Genomic DNA, 16,659 nt, shown 5'->3' with positions numbered 1-16,659 from the left:
AAGACTCTAAGCTTCCAAGAACTAAATGGCAACTCAACTCTAGAATGCTGGTATGATCTCCTATGCTCTTCCACGAATACCGCAACAGTTCAACTCAAACCTGTACGTAAAGGTTCAGCAAGTGTAGCATGAGCACAAAATCAACGTATGCTCAATAATTATCACTAACTGACCCTAACAAGGTAGTGGCGAGGGTTGACTTTCAAAACACCTATCTTAACCTGAACAGTTAATATGTTGATCAACAGAAGGAAATAAAAGTACAAGTAAATCAATCAAATCAACACCCAATGGTGTGGGCAATGAAGTGGGTTGAGCACTGTTGGGAGGTGGCAGGTATCCCTTGGAATTAGTTGAGGTGCGCGCAAGCTGGCCCAGACACCACGGTTATTAAAAAAAAAAAAAAAATCAATCAAATCAAGATAGTAATTTATGCACAAATAATGCATATGCAGTGATATGCATAGATAGAGCACTATCTCAACAGGTCAAATATTGCACGTAAAGAATGCACCAAAAACAACATTTATAATGATAAGCATATAAGTCAATGAATCAAATGCACATGATGCTGATTCTCAAATATCAGTACCTCCAACACAACCGTGCACAAACTGTCCTGCTAGGGTTGCTTGAACAATGGCACATGGGGGGCCACTGTGTTGTCCATGTGCCGCACGGAATGTCTCATCGTGCCATAACCATATCAATCCGCACAGAGTGTTCCATCGTGCCATAACCATATCAATCCACACGGAATGTCTCGTCGTGCCATAACCTCAGTCTATATCAGAGTATCCACTACATATCTCATAACCGCTCGCACTCAAGTCCGTAGACTCATCAACACATATATCATAACCACTAACACCCAAGTCCTTAGACTCATCTACGTATCTCGTGAAATAAGCTTGAATCACGTATGCAGTCAATGTCATATAAACAGTGCATGAATGGAATCTACACAACCTATGTAGTATGAAGTACATGAAACATTCGAGATGGAAAATCGTAGCATGTGAATCAAAACTAACAATATGCTCTTAAGCTGTAAAGCATACTCAGGAAATCTTGTATCCAATAGTCAAGAATCATAGAAGAAAACAACATGACAACTATTTACCTCAACATGTCAGCCATTACCCACACAAATGCTCATCACCTCCCCTATACGATACCCCCCTATATTTAGGTTTCAATTATCATTTAGTTGGGAAAAATTACCCATCGAAACCAAAATCTTGAGTTACCTCGGTCCGAAGCCTCTTAACCACCACTAACGGCCTTTGCTTTCCTCAAAGCCTTTGAATACGCCCAACTTACTCAAAAGTGTATTCTACAAGGATAAACGAGAACAATACCCATAATGCAATATGAAATGAGATTGGACCAAAAGTGAAACAAAAAGTCAAACTCGAGCCCCCCGCTCAAAATCTAAAATTTAATATAATTTCATGTTACCCATAACCTTCCGAGTCCAAATTCATAATTAGATTTCCAATCCGAGTTCAATTTGGTATTAAATCACCAAAATACACTTCCTTGAGTTAAGGTCTAGAACGCCCAATTTCACCTCTTTAATCCGCGTTTAGGTGTTAAAAAATCCATGGATAATCAAGATATCACCGAAGTCAAGTGTAGATTACTTACTCGTACCCTCAAGATGTAGGAGAAGACCCTGTCCAAAATCGCCTCAATCTGAGCCCCCAAGCTCCAAAAATGGAAGAAAATAACATGCTGTCCTGAAAACCTGATGTTTATACCTGATGCTTTATCGCTACGCAATGGCGAAGCATTGCCAGGACATGCCTACGCGACTGTGACCAAGGCCACACGACCGCGAAGGTTACTCACCAGACTTGCCTCTCGCGGTAAAGCTTGCACCAGCAGAAATAACCCAAGTGCGCTGAAATACACCCGAGCCCCTCGGGTCCAATGCAAACATGCCCGCAAGTCCCAAAACATAATACCAACCTGTAGGAAGTCTCGAAACATGAAAAGGAGCGTAAAATCTCCAAACCAGGGGTTGGGTTGTTACAATGATCCATTCCTTATGTATGTTTTATCTCTTATTTGTATATTAAATACAACATCCATATCTTCTACTGGTTTCTGTTTCTTGAATGCTTGATCATTGCCTTGTTTAGTCGGTTAAATCCTTGGCACCAGGCAACACGATATGCTCTTGGCTGGATTCGGGTTCTTTTACATCCTTAATTATGTAATATGTTCTTTCCTTAAAAACTTTTGGTTGATAGTTCAGTTGTCATAATGGATTTGCAGCAAATCATCAGTTCTTCTGGGATTATCATTGACAGTACCCTTAATGGTAGCGTGCCTATCTATTGCAATTCCTATATGGATTCGTAATGGGTACCAGTTTTGGTCTTCAAGAGCTGAGAATGCAGGCCGTGCAGGAAGCCATCTAACACTGGGGATGAAAGAGGTTAGTGTGTTTCGTAATTTTCTCCTATTTGTATACTGTTAATATCGCTGTGGTCCTCCGCACTTTCGCTGTTTATTTGGATCTGCTTTTTCTTAATTTTTTTTAAGCATTACATTTGCCGATCAATTTTTTGTTGTCTGTCAAACTCCAACTTCAACTAGTTTGAATTGTGGTGTTTGATTGACTGAGCAGTGAGCTGTACACTTTTATGCTTGAGGAGATGTATTTCTATCGTTGAAGTCAATTCCCTAACTTTCTCATTACATCACTGGTTTTAGATGTAAGAACCAAAAGACTCTCGTATGTGTAGGCATTGTAGTTGATAGGATTTCTTTTTATTGCACCTTTCCTCTCTAGGACCTCATCTATATGAGGGATGTGACATTACTTGCAAAGGATTCACGCTTATACATTCTTCTATGACTTGCTATAAGAATCATAATGGCCAATTCTGTTTCCAGGGTGTTATTCTTTTCATTTCCATCTCCTTATTTGCTGGGTCCATTTTAGCTCTTGGAGCAATAGTGTCTGCAAAGCCTTTGGATGATTTAGATTATAGGGGGTGGACTGGTGGTCGGAATGGTGTTACATCTCCTTATGCATCATCTGTTTACCTTGGCTGGGCAATGGCTTCTGCAATTGCTTTGGTAGTTACTGGTGTGCTGCCAATTATATCCTGGTTCGCAACTTATCGGTTTTCTGTCTCATCTGCTATTTGTATTGCCATATTTGCAGGTAATCCTTCCACTTTAATCTCTCCTCTTCCCTTTCTTAAACTACGAAATACACTACTGGTTTGCAATTTCTTTTTTGGTAGTTCATTCTCTATGACAAGCCTTTCACTAATAATTTCTTCTCTTTCATCTTCGAAGCTGTTATTGTGGCCTTTTGTAGCGTATCCTACTTTGAAGTTGTTGGCTCTAGAACCGACCAGATTCCAACAAAAGCTGATTTCCTCGCTTCTTTGCTTCCATTGATATGCATTCCAGCAGTATTGTCTCTTGGTGCCGGTTTGTTCAAGTGGTATGTGATATTTATTTAGAAACTGCTTATGCATTTTTAGAAATGCTGTCTTATAGATGATCAGTGTTTTTTTTTCAGAATCATAATATCTGTAACATTTTCAGGAAAGATGACAATTGGAAGCTCTCTCGAGGTGCTTATATGTTCATAATCATTGGTCTTCTTCTTTTGCTTGGAGCCATTTCAGCTATTATAGTTACAATTAAACCCTGGGCGGTAAGTGATCATCCCATGTGCTGTAGTTTCCGTTTTCAAAACACTTATTTGACATTGTTTGTATGTTTTTCTTTTTTCCTTTGTTGTGTTTCAACAGATAGGGGCTGCATTCCTTCTGGTGCTTCTCCTGCTTGTTCTAGCTATTGGTGTTATTCACTATTGGGCGTCAAATAATTTTTATTTGACAAGGATACAAATGTTACTTGTTTGTTTTCTTGCATTCCTTTTAGCTCTAGCAGCATTTCTTGTTGGATGGTTTCAGGGTAAATACGCTTCTCCTGTCTTAAGATGCTCAGATAGTTTAATCTAATGTATCATATCGTGGTTCTTGATAATTGATGTCAAATGCTTGTTTCTGTTTCAGATAAGGCTTTTGTGGGTGCATCTGTTGGTTATTTCTCGTTTCTTTTTCTGGTAGCTGGAAGGGCATTAACAGTAAGTTATACTTAATAACGACAAATGAAGTATTTAAGCGTGTTAGAGAAATTTGTGCTTTTAGGCCCTAGTATATTGACAAATTCTGATTTTGATCCATGTGATATCTGGCTAAGCATATTTAACATTCAATTAATTGAAATGTACACTTTTGATCCATCTGCTTGTGAGTCCACAAATTTGACAAATTATTAATTATTGAACTATTTGAAGGTAACACAGTTCTATGATTAATCTAAATATTAAATATTTTCAATTAAGGTACCAAAGACACACATTTCTATTAATTCAAGGTTAAATATGCTTAGTGAGATATCAGAAGGACGAACCATAATAACTAATGATTGAGGGATAAAAGGAGCAATTGTCCCAAGCGTGTTATATATGTTTATTGTTTGTTGATTAGAGTTGTTTTATCTTTGCTTGTTGTCTTGCTTGCTTGTAATCGTCTTTTGTTCCCAACACCCTTTTCTTTCAGGTCCTTCTTTCACCTCCTATAGTAGTTTATTCCCCAAGGGTGTTGCCTGTTTATGTTTATGATGCTCACGCGGACTCTGGCAAAAATGTCAGGTTTGTCAATTTCCTCTACTTGTTTAAGATTTACAGTGTGTATAGCAGCTTGAAATGCATAGTTAAAGTAAATTGTCTACTCTTTAACTTTAGAGGTAAACCAGTTCCTTTCCGATGTAATTTTATTTATAAGCATTTCATCGTTCAAGTTTCTATCTGAAGTTGCACGACTTGACATCTAATTCTACCTGAAATCATTTGTTGACAGTGCTGCATTTCTTGTGCTCTATGGCATCGCGTTGGCTATTGAGGGCTGGGGTGTGGTTGCCAGTTTGAAAATTTATCCACCATTTGCTGGTGCGGCTATATCAGCAATTACACTCGTTGTGGCCTTTGGCTTTGCTGTCTCTCGTCCATGTTTAACACTTGAGGTTTGCTTCTGTATCTTGGAATAGATATTCGATTGAGCTGTATAGACTTCCTCTTTTTGTGTATTTGGTGTCTTTATGATGAACTCTCTACACTATAGTCAATGTGATAACTTTGGAGATGAGTTTTCATAAAAAACTTGTGCTTGAAATCTCATTAAAAAGTTTATTATCAAAAACAAAAAACACTTCTGCTTGAACTACTTCCTAAAATATTCTGCTTTACTTTCTAACATTTTATCTAAAATTAGATGGTGGAAGATGCTGTTCATTTTCTTAGCAAAGAAACCACAGTCCAGGCAATTGCTCGATCTGCCACGAAGGTACGATCACTTTTTATTACAGCTGGCAGCTCTTTCATTGCTTGTTTTTGCTCCTAGGTTACTTAGTGTTCTTTGTTTCAACTGTCGTTTACTGTCTCAACCTATCTGAAGGTGATCCTTGTTTGCAATTGAAAACAAATAACGTTGTGCCACTTAAGTGGTGAGTGACTTATCGCAATGGCCCCACCTTCATAAGAATTGGATGTGGAAGCCCTATACTGGCTTAAAAATAATATGGTGCTGTTAGAATGATGTACTATTTGAACCTAAATCTTGGAAATATTGGTGATTTCTATTTTTTGTTCGCGATTTTAAAATTCTAAATCTCGAATTTGCAATTCCCTTTTGTACCGTTATTCATGTCATCGACGTGTTATGTATTTCAGTTTGATAAGTGTTCTGGGGTTGTTCTTTCTTATCTTGCTTGAATGCATCAGTGCTTTACAGGTTTTTCATTCCATTCATATTGTATTTTAGTTATCAATTATTTCTCATTAAAGTTTTGTGTTATCTGGCTGGTTCCAATTGTAAATGTCAAATGGCCCCAATGCATCCAAAGAGGTCTGCATATAGAGAGACGTTAATATCGTCTAGACACTACATGAACTTCGATGTGCTTAATGGTATATAAGCATTAACACAAGGTTCGCTTGTTTTGGTGATAGTTTAAATTGGTCTTGAGAGTAATAATGATATAAATCAAGAAACTTCAATGGTGATTGGTGTCTTCTGACTCTTCTACCTGTAAATTCTAGATAAACTTCTTGTTTTATTATTGATTTTCTCATTGAATCTCAATTCTGTTAATGGTTGCTCAGACCAGAAATGCTTTATCTGGAACATACTCTGCCCCCCAGAGGTCGGCTAGCTCAGCTGCTCTATTGGTTGGTGATCCAACAATGATGAGGGATAGGGGAGGCAATTTTGTGCTTCCACGAGCTGATGTCATGAAATTAAGAGATCGTCTCAGAAATGAAGAACTGGCCGCTGGGTCAATTTTCTGCAGATTAAGACATAGGACACTGAGGCATGAAGCAACTAGTGATGTAGGTCACCGAAGAGAAATGTGTGCTCATGCTCGAATTCTGGCTTTAGAGGAAGCAATTGATACTGAATGGGTTTACATGTGGGACAAGTTCGGTGGTTACTTGCTTCTTTTGCTTGGTTTGACGGCTAAAGCTGAGAGGGTACAGGTAATTATACGTTACAAACTACTCGTCTGCTTTAAAGCTTCTCTATTTTCTTCTTCTCGTTTTTCTCTTTTCTTTTCCCCCCTTATCCTGAACATAGCGTGCTTTTCCAGGATGAGGTTCGTCTCCGACTTTTCCTTGACAGCATAGGGTTTTCGGATCTTAGTGCCAAAGACATAAAAAAATGGCTCCCAGAAGATCGTAGACGATTTGAAATCATACAGGAGAGGTAAACGTATTCTCAGAACTGTTCTGGTAATTCTGGTGCACTTATGAGAGTTAGAGCTCTTCTAAATTTTGTTTAATTGGTGCTTGCAGTTATATGAGGGAGAAGGAGATGGAAGAGGAAATCCTGATGCAGAGACGTGAAGAGGAGGGAAGGGGTAAAGAAAGGAGGAAAGCTCTCCTTGAGAAGGAGGAGCGTAAATGGAAGGAAATAGAGGCGTCGCTAATATCATCTATTCCTAATGCTGGGAATAGAGAGGCAGCGGCGATGGCAGCTGCAGTCCGTGCAGTGGGAGGAGATTCTGTTCTTGATGACTCTTTTGCACGGGAAAGAGTTTCAAGCATTGCACGTCGTATTCGTGCTGCTCAACTATCTCGTCGGGCACTTCAGGTCATCCCTATACTCTATTTAAAGCGCAACTGACAGCACGAAATATGATGCTGAAATTCTACCTTATGCCTTAACCAAGTTTGTCACGACCTAAACTAGGGAGCCGTGACCGGTGCCCGCCTGTTCCTAGCACCTACCAACGGCCCTAACTCTGTCGTAATAACCATCAGTAAAACATGTGTTGGGCGGCCCTTTGCCATCATTCAGTTCTTTAATAAAAAACATCAAATACCATGCAAAGGCCCAAATGCATAACATGTCTAAAATAAGTATCAACGCGAGGCATCATTACATTTCGAAACTGTATATACTTATCCACAGTGAGTCCTTGGAGCTTCTATGAGATACATTACATATATAGAAATGGGAAATAACCTGACATGTGATAATAACGGAAGAAAATGACAAGGGAAACCTCTGGAACTCTAATATGCGCTTACCACCTTAAGTTATGAAACCCCCTCTAGTATCTGCTAGAATAGGTCTGAAACTGAATTTATCTTCTTCCTGTTACTCTTTTTATGATGATCCATCAAAGCAATCACAAGCTTATCCACAGTTTTTTTTTGATAGGTACTTAACCCAAATTCCTGTATGTTGATTTTCCTGCTTTTAAATATTCTGTTGTAGACTGGACTTGCTGGTGCTGTGTGTATACTTGATGATGAACCCACCACTAGTGGCAGACAGTGCGGTCAGATTGATCCCACTGTATGTCAACGTCAAAAAATTAGCTGCTCCCTTGCTGTAATGGTCCAGCCTGAATCTGGACCTGTTTGTTTGTTCGGCACTGAATTCCAGAAGAATATTTGCTGGGAATTTCTTGTGGCTGGCGCTGAGCAAGGCATTGAAGCAGGACAAGTTGGGCTTAGATTAATTACTAAAACTGACAAGCAGACTACTGTAAAGGAGTGGAGTATAAGTGCCACCAGTATCGCAGATGGAAGGTGTGTGAGCTTTTCCTCTTTATTTCGTGTGAATTGCTGTGTAAACATGGTTGCTGTAGTTGCTTAGGACTTCTGTCTTGTTCTTCTTTTCTGATAAATCAATGTAAATTTTATTAGCACACACCAAGATGATGTTAAATATGCAAGAAACAATTCCCTAAAATAAAAATAGAGGCGTCTGTCTTATTTCTTGCCTGTCCACTTCATTCTTGAGTCTTTAGTGGAATCAGATGGGTGTCTCACATGTAAATGCATTATTTTGCAGGTGGCATATCATAACATTGACTATTGATGCTGAATTGGGTGAAGCAACTTGCTACCTAGATGGAAATTTTGATGGCTACCAGACTGGGCTACCACTAAGAGTGGCTGGTTGCATATGGGAGCTGGGAACGGATGTTTGGGTGGGCATAAGGCCACCTATTGATGTTGATTCATTTGGGAGATCCGATAGTGAAGGAGCTGAATCAAAGGTGCTCATAATGGATGTATTTCTTTGGGGAAGGTGCTTGACAGAAGATGAGATTGCGGCTCTTCCCGCGGCTATGGGTTCTGCTGAGTACAGCATGATTGATCTGCCGGATGATAATTGGCAATGGGCAGATTCTCCAACTAGGGTCTGTGTTTTTTAGTTCAAATGATTTGTTTCCAGCAATACATCTAATAGTAGTCATTTGTAGATAAAATGGTCTGTAGGTCTTTGTCCTTTTATTTTGTAGATGCTCAAGTTCTAGATATTTTAAGGAGATCTTACTATCAAATTGTTTAAGAAACAGGATTGATGGAGTTGATTGATAGTTCGCTGTTACTAATTCAACATATCAGGCAAACATAAAAGGAATAGTTGCTTGTCTTTTGGAATTTGTCTCATGGTTGCTACTTGGTTCTTCTTGCTTAGGTTGATGGGTGGGACAGTGATCCTGCGGATGTAGATCTTTATGACAGAGATGATGTAGATTGGGATGGGCAGTATTCAAGTGGGAGGAAGAGAAGGTCAGAACGTGATGGGGTTGTGTTGGACGTGGATTCTTTTACTCGAAGGTTGAGGAAGCCTCGAGTAGACACACAGAAGGAAATCAATCAACACATGCTTTCAGTGGAAATGGCTGTGAAGGAGGCTCTCTTAGCAAGAGGAGAATCACACTTTACTGATCAAGAGTTTCCTCCCATTGACCGCTCATTATTTATGGATCCCGACAATCCCCCATCTAAATTGCAGGTGAGTCCATCGGCAGCGCTTTGCTCATAGTTATATTGGTCGTCTGGTTCTCTAGGTTCAATTATGATGTGTGGTACATTAGTTGATATTAGTTCATCCCAGGTTGTTTCTGAATGGATGAGGCCTACTGATATAGTGAAAGAGAAGCATCTGGATTCTCACCCATGCTTATTTTCTGGAGTAGCAAATTCTTCAGATGTTTGTCAGGTTGTGCTACTCTTGCTTCATACTGTTTGCTCAAAGTGTCCCCTCCCGCCTCCTCTTTTCTTTTGCTTTTTTTGGGGAGGCAGGCCTCAAGTTGGTAGCTAGAATTGTTTTTAAAGATCCAGTTGCTCACTGTGATGCTGTACTATTTAATCAGGGACGACTGGGTGATTGTTGGTTTCTAAGTGCTGTTGCTGTGCTAACTGAGGTTTCACGAATATCAGAAGTCATAATTACACCAGAATACAATCAAGAAGGAATATATACAGTTCGCTTCTGCATTCAGGTTAGGCTCTTTATTTGTATAGTTACTTGTGCCTGCAATATGTTATTCAAAAGGGAATTGAATCATCTTAGTGCCCTCCAGACATGAACATGCTGAATTTTTTCAATTGATCAAATAAGTTTTTTAAGGTGTCTCTAGAAATCTGAACGGAAAGGAACATTAGAGCAATACCTTGGAAGCAATACATTTCCTGTGTTCAAAATTTAGGATCTATGAATTGATAGAGATGAACCACTAGTCACTATGATTATGGAGGGGTAAATCATCAGAAGAAAAAGAAAGAGAACATTTGGAAGTGGAGAGTGGGAGACATTGGACTTCTTCATTAACTCTTTTTTTTTTTTTTTGGTTAAACTGGTAAATTTGTAGTCCTCGGCATTAAGGATATGCTGGCTACCTCCAAAAAGTTACAGAGCTCCTAAAAAACCTACAATTTGATCTAGATCTTCTATACGTTGTTTACACCAAGAAAATCAAGATATAATACAATTCTATTTAACTTTTTGGATGGAATTGGATTTTATCTTAAAAGCATCTTCCATTTCTCTCCTTCCACACTGTCCACCAGATGCATGAAGGACTTTTGCATTAATTTGCTGCTCTCTCTAGTAGATCATGAATTATTCCAAGATCAGTAAACATCTGCACCAAATAGTGTGCATGTATTGGCATTTTCTCTGATAGAATCTAGATCTTTCCAAATTGGCTCTATTTTACTGGTGTGCTTAGGATATAAGTTATGGATATAGGGTCCTTTTGGTGCAGTTTCTGCCACAAAAGGTGATGTAGAAGGTGAACCAAAGTGCTCATATTCATGCTTCCCCTTTGAGTTAATTTATGTCATCTACGTTTGATTCTTTTGTTAGTCAGTATTATGGTGTTTTGGAATTTTAACCTCTTCCTTTCCTTTTTTTGGGGAAAAAATTAAAAACTTCGTCAGTCAATTAGGATGACAAGGACTAAATTTTTTGCCTTCTTCTTTCCTGGATCCAGAGTGATCCTTCCTGTGCATAATTCTGGATATGGGACTCAATCTGGCCATTGCCCTAAATTTCCATTTTCCTTACTTTTTATACATTGTACACCTACGTGAAAAATCATTTTTCCCTCCTTAGAATTGCAAGTATGTAACTAATAGTGTCATTAAATTCAGCAATAACTAATAGTGTCATTAAATTCAGCAATACTGCAACTTTTATTTATTACTGCTGCTGGGCTTGGGGAAAAGCACAACTATTTCCAGAGTCATGACTTCTCCCATCAATTGTGCAATGAATCCATGTACAGTATTTTCCACTGAATTTTGTACTTGGCATGTTGACGTCAAAGTCATGCTCGATTAAATTTCCAGATGGAATAATGCTGTCTTTCTATATTAATCTCGTTGAAGTTGTATTCTGAACTGATGAGAGGATCTCAGTCGTTTTATGTACTGGTTCCTGTGAGAAGCAAAAATATGATTGCCTTTTCTGTAATAGATCATTAAATCAAGTTAATCCTGTGGCTGTATTTATTATAGGGGGAATGGGTCCCTGTTGTGGTAGATGATTGGATTCCATGCGAGTCACCTGGTAAACCAGCATTTGCCACCAGTAGGAAGGGTAATGAAATGTGGGTCTCCTTGTTAGAAAAAGCTTATGCGAAGCTTCATGGCTCATATGAGGCATTAGAGGGTGGACTTGTGCAAGATGCTCTTGTAGACCTCACTGGAGGTGCTGGTGAGGAGATTGACATGAGAAGTGCTGAAGCACAGATTGATCTTGCAAGTGGAAGACTCTGGTCTCAGCTGCTGCGCTTCAAACAAGAGGGTTTCTTACTAGGTGCTGGTAGCCCTTCAGGTTCAGATGTACATATCTCTTCCAGTGGTATTGTCCAAGGTCATGCCTACTCGATATTACAGGTAGAAATCCAATCCTTATATCTTATGACTTATAACCAGCGAAGAAAAATTCAGTCACGTGATCATCTTTTGCATGATGTACTGCTCAGGTACGAGAAGTTGATGGCCACAAGCTTGTTCAGATCCGGAATCCATGGGCAAATGAAGTTGAATGGAATGGCCCTTGGTCAGATCCATCACCTGAATGGACCGACAGGATGAGATACAAGCTTAAGCACGTCCCACAGGTTGCTCCCCGTCCCTCCTTTTCCAAGTTACTGTTTTTTGGCATTGACTTTGATTTTACCTAATGAATTCTTTGGTTAAAACCCAGAGTTTAGGGAAGGATCCAGATTTTCCTTCCTAAATTCCACTTTTGGAATACCTCCGGAGTTAGTAACTCCTGATAATTTATCGAGAGACCCCAGCTTATTTGGGGGGTGGAGAGGTGGAATTATCATTCCTAATTGTTGTTCAATCGTACTCTGTTACTCTTGGTAGCGCACCTTCCTAATCTCTTCCTTTGCATGACCCCGCACTCTGTACTGCTCAGGTCGCACAGTAAAGGAAAACCTTCCTTTACTGTGCGACCTAGCTACTCCCGTTTCCTTACCTAGCAAGCCTGACATTGCTCTTCTTCCTTCCCGTAACTATCTCCTTTCTCTCGTCCCCTCCAGTCCAATTTCAAGCCCATGTTCTCTTCTCCTGTGTCACTGCAAGAATCCCATGACCTCCTGCATCATGTCTTCCTCTCTGGATAAAAGATGATGCTGTAAAACTACTGAACCTCCGTGTCTCCTTCAGGTTTCCCTTCTCTCCCCAAGCACTCAGTCAAGCAACCGACTATGCGTTATTCCCAAATATTTGGGGTGCCAATATGAATCCTCTACAGTAGTTATTCCATTTTATTCAGATCCATCTTTTTCCAATATTATATATTTTTCCTTTTAGGCAAAAATAATTGTCTCCCTAAATCTCTCATTGCTACACTACTTAGCAAACTGCTGTTTCACTGTGTCGTGAACTTTAATTTCGTTGCCTCCCTCCATTATAGTAGAAAATTCCTTGAGATATTGTGGCACAAGAAATCTCAATAGTGGCATAGAGATATTTCATAAAACTCTGTATGGATCCTCAATCACCAATCCTTGCATGAATATGGGTTGTGCTCGAGAGGCTATGAATCGATTGGACCTGCCAATCGAATGAATTGTAACACTCGTAATGATCGACTTTACGAAGATTCCATTGGATTCCGGAAGCTCGTAGCATTGGTCCGGCACAATTCCCAAACTTAAGAAGCTGGGGGCGTGCCCGCCGGCCCCTGACCTGCCTCCGATTACTGAAAGTGAATTCGTTTTCCATTATCCTAAGCCGGCCTATCATTCATGTTTGCAAAATAAGCCGCCCTCCACTGGATAACAATGCTTTCATCTCCTACCACTTTATTTTATACTCTATCCAGAAGATGAGAAATTTGGCTTTTTTTCGATTTAAATAGAGGTAGTCCTAGATCAAAATATTAGGAATCAAAGCAAGGAAAGTAGCATTGATGGACCGGGGGATCGCACCTTCAGCGAAGAAATAAGGTGACCAGCTGGAAGTTTTTGAAATCCCAACAATATTTTCTATATAAAAAGAATCCGGAAAGCCATCAGGCTTTAAAGGATAGGGGAGACCGATCGACACTCGCTCGCAAGTTTTAAGAAGTGGTAAGCGCAAGGACAAGTTGATTCAGAAAGGGGAAGAGGAGTAGCCTAGCGCAGACGAGTACAGACTTTACTTGATGACTAGAGCTGGCTTTAAACTACCTGGAAACCAATATCCAACTAGCTCTCTCTCTCTACGGGTCCCTCAAACGCTAGACAGGGCTGAATGGGATCAATGATGGAATCTTGGATCATGAGCGGAACAGCGAAGGATGTTCCATTCAGCTGGGTATTTAGAAGATGGAAGAGGAGAAACATGGCGTGGGATGTTGCTCCATTAACTCTTATATGGGTAGTTGGAGATAAGAGTGAAATATGAGAGCTTTTGAAGGAAACAAACTTGATTTTGTACATTTGAAGAATAGTATCTTACCTATAATTTTGTTTTGGTGCACCCATTAGGTTCCTATTTGTATTGAGGATTGGTTATTTTTTGTGGATGTTCATAGGCTCTATAATTTTTTGGTGTACCTCTTGTATATGGGAGTTTTCTCATTGTTGATGAATAAATCCTTACTAGATCCAAAAAAAAAAAAAGAAAAAAAGAATCTAATGTGCCAAATGAAAGACATTGTTCATAATCCCTTCTGGACGGATAAGAGAACCCCTTATCCGGTTCTGCGTGCAAAATGGCTCCTCACTGTTTCCTTGGGTTTACCACATTGTGATGTTCATCAAGAAAAGGAGTGAAGGATTATGCTTATACAGCTTTTTACGGGTTGACCCTAATTTTTTTTTTTTTTTTTTTAAACCAGGCAAACGATGGAATTTTCTGGATGTCCTGGCAAGATTTCCAGATACATTTTAGGTCTATATATGTTTGTCGTGTCTACCCACCAGAAATGCGCTACTCGATCCATGGTCAATGGAGAGGTTACAGTGCTGGAGGCTGCCAGGATTATGACACATGGCATCAGAACCCCCAATATCGACTAAGAGCAAGTGGTCCTGATGCTTCCTTGCCGATTCACGTTTTTATCACCTTAACTCAGGTGCCCTATTGTGATTAACCTGGAACAGAATTATTACTTATTGACATTATTATCTTTTGTTGATCAAATAGACTTAACCAGAATGTCATTTTAGGGTGTGAGCTTCTCAAGGACAACAGCTGGTTTCAGGAATTATCAGTCAAGCCATGATTCAATGATGTTCTACATTGGGATGAGGATACTGAAAACTCGTGGTAGACGTGCTGCATATAACATCTATTTGCATGAATCTGTTGGTGGGACAGACTACGTAAATTCTCGAGAAATATCGTGTGAGATGGTCCTAGATCCTGATCCAAAGGGTTACACAATAGTGCCTACTACAATACATCCTGGTGAAGAGGCGCCTTTTGTTCTCTCAGTTTTTACCAAAGCTTCGATAAGTCTTGAAACTTTATAGTTTTGCATTGTGAGGACCCATTTGATTTGGGTTTGATTACTACTTGAGCATCTCTAAAGAGAATCTGCGTGGACCATCCCCGATCATTCATATCTGTCTAAGAGCTTATTGAGTGGTAAATTTACATAAGAAATGCTCGGTAAGTTCCTTCATCTAACTTTTTACAATCTCCTCTTAAGATTCTGTCTAATCTTGGATATTTGTTTCGTTAAGTATACTTAATTTTTTCCCTCTCTACCTTTAACAGGCATAGAAAAATGAGAAAGGATGTTCTGTCCTTCGCAAGCTCTACCTTATTCTCAGGAAGTCGTCCATGGTCGCTAATCTCATTCATGTATGGTGGGGGTGCTGGAAGTCTCTAAGCCAATAGAAGGAAGAAGGTCCATTGAACGTGGTCTCGAAGAGGGTTCTCGGGGATCAAACACGCTGTACATGAGTAGATGTTGTAAGAAAATAGGATTAAGTAAATGTAAATGAGGGTTAAAAAAAAAAAAAAGGAATAGATGAAAAGAATAGAAATAGGTGTTAGGGATGCCCTGTTGGATGGGTTATAGTTTAGCATGATGGAGTGTCCCCCATATGGCTGAAAAATCGATTGAAGTTTCAGCCTCAGTTTTGAAGCACTTACTTGTAGACATCATTAATTGTAAAAATGTAACATTTTTTCCCATTAATAGAATTAACTATATCTTCTTTCTACAATCTTGAAGCATTTCGAGCATTGTTCTGCATGCAAGGAAGTAGCTAAATCCTTGTATATATCTCAATGAATAATAAAAGAGCGCTTTGGAATATTTATAAAGGCAAAGAGGAAGTTAATTCACAACCTGACGTAATTTTGTTTAAATTATCAACTTATCTTTTTTTTTTCTTTTTTTTTCTGATTTTGGTCCAAATCAACTTATCTTTATTAATAAGACTGTTAGTTTATAGCCGCCAGTCTGCATGAACTGATTAAACCCGAGCACTAGTTCAATAGTGATGATATGTAATATTCCTTTATGGGTGATTGAAAGGAATATAATAAGTGAAAATGCCAACTAAATAATATATATTGTCAATTGCCAGTAAATGTGAATTTATATTTTGTTTGTCCAACGACAGGCAACAGATCAATCAATATGAAGTTGTATATGAACAATACTAGGACCGCCATTATTTAAAGGCCCTCGTCTGAGTTGGCACACCTGCTTTTCTTTCATTTTCCTCTGATCATCTATATATTTTTATATAACACTATCATCTTACTACTATTATATACTAATTTTTTTTCTATCTTTGTTCCGTCTACATTTGCTTAACTTGCACCATTGTCCTGCATGTTGTGTTGAGCTGTTTGTCCCCAACTAGAAGTGTAGTTTATTCTAAGTTTATATGATGATTTTCTACCATTATGGGTAGTACATATCATAATAATCTTTATTTCCTAAATGTCGTCCCATGCCCTAATTAGAAATCACTGTATCATGGGAATTTATCTAATTAAATAGATACACAAATTAACAATGAATAACTAGCTAGCTAAAGAATAAGACTGATGCGAATTTTTATTACCTCGTACAACAAAAAAAAATGATGTAATTTTAATTACCTCATACCATATTATATTTATATTATCCACGCTCCAATTGGCTGGTCTGGACGTGCGGGGAGCGTTGAGTTCCTACATCTGCTCTTTAGGAATGAGATGAACTAATGATGGTCAGTTGAACACCTTCGTCAGAAAGTTATATTATGCATATTGAAAATAATATTGTGTATATAAGTCCAAAAATACATAGATATACATTAAATTTTTAAACACCCTTAAAAAATTCTTAACTTCGCCACCGACTA

At 38.9% G+C, this 16,659-nt stretch overlaps 1 protein-coding gene across 2 annotated transcripts in view; it reads left to right on the top strand.

The window, feature by feature from the left end:
- Positions 1–15,525, top strand: part of LOC132041116 (calpain-type cysteine protease DEK1) — a 30,378-nt gene extending 14,853 nt beyond the window's left edge. Inside the window, exons 11-32 of one of the 2 annotated variants that reach the window (XR_009410907.1) lie at positions 2,284–2,446; positions 2,908–3,181; positions 3,319–3,469; positions 3,574–3,685; positions 3,783–3,948; positions 4,050–4,120; positions 4,599–4,690; positions 4,899–5,061; positions 5,310–5,381; positions 6,200–6,574; positions 6,685–6,800; positions 6,890–7,187; positions 7,818–8,134; positions 8,400–8,751; positions 9,033–9,353; positions 9,456–9,560; positions 9,715–9,843; positions 11,363–11,743; positions 11,833–11,970; positions 14,187–14,423; positions 14,518–14,962; positions 15,071–15,525. Coding sequence is in view for 1 of the 2 variants with exons in the window: in XM_059431909.1 (XP_059287892.1) it covers positions 2,284–2,446; positions 2,908–3,181; positions 3,319–3,469; positions 3,574–3,685; positions 3,783–3,948; positions 4,050–4,120; positions 4,599–4,690; positions 4,899–5,061; positions 5,310–5,381; positions 6,200–6,574; positions 6,685–6,800; positions 6,890–7,187; positions 7,818–8,134; positions 8,400–8,751; positions 9,033–9,353; positions 9,456–9,560; positions 9,715–9,843; positions 11,363–11,743; positions 11,833–11,970; positions 14,187–14,423; positions 14,518–14,823 (4,339 nt within the window). In the remaining variant the exon portion in view is untranslated. Of the gene's footprint in view, positions 1–2,283; positions 2,447–2,907; positions 3,182–3,318; positions 3,470–3,573; positions 3,686–3,782; positions 3,949–4,049; positions 4,121–4,598; positions 4,691–4,898; positions 5,062–5,309; positions 5,382–6,199; positions 6,575–6,684; positions 6,801–6,889; positions 7,188–7,817; positions 8,135–8,399; positions 8,752–9,032; positions 9,354–9,455; positions 9,561–9,714; positions 9,844–11,362; positions 11,744–11,832; positions 11,971–14,186; positions 14,424–14,517; positions 14,964–15,070 lie in introns of those variants that run through there. The other variant, XM_059431909.1, reaches the window with a different exon arrangement.
- Positions 15,526–16,659: the final 1,134 nt, after the last annotated feature.

Source organism: Lycium ferocissimum, chromosome 12, assembly GCF_029784015.1.
Source record: "Lycium ferocissimum isolate CSIRO_LF1 chromosome 12, AGI_CSIRO_Lferr_CH_V1, whole genome shotgun sequence".
NCBI classification, from domain to species: Eukaryota; Viridiplantae; Streptophyta; class Magnoliopsida; order Solanales; family Solanaceae; genus Lycium; species Lycium ferocissimum.
Note: the sequence above shows the minus strand (reverse complement) of the source record. Positions and strands in the feature narration are given on the sequence as shown.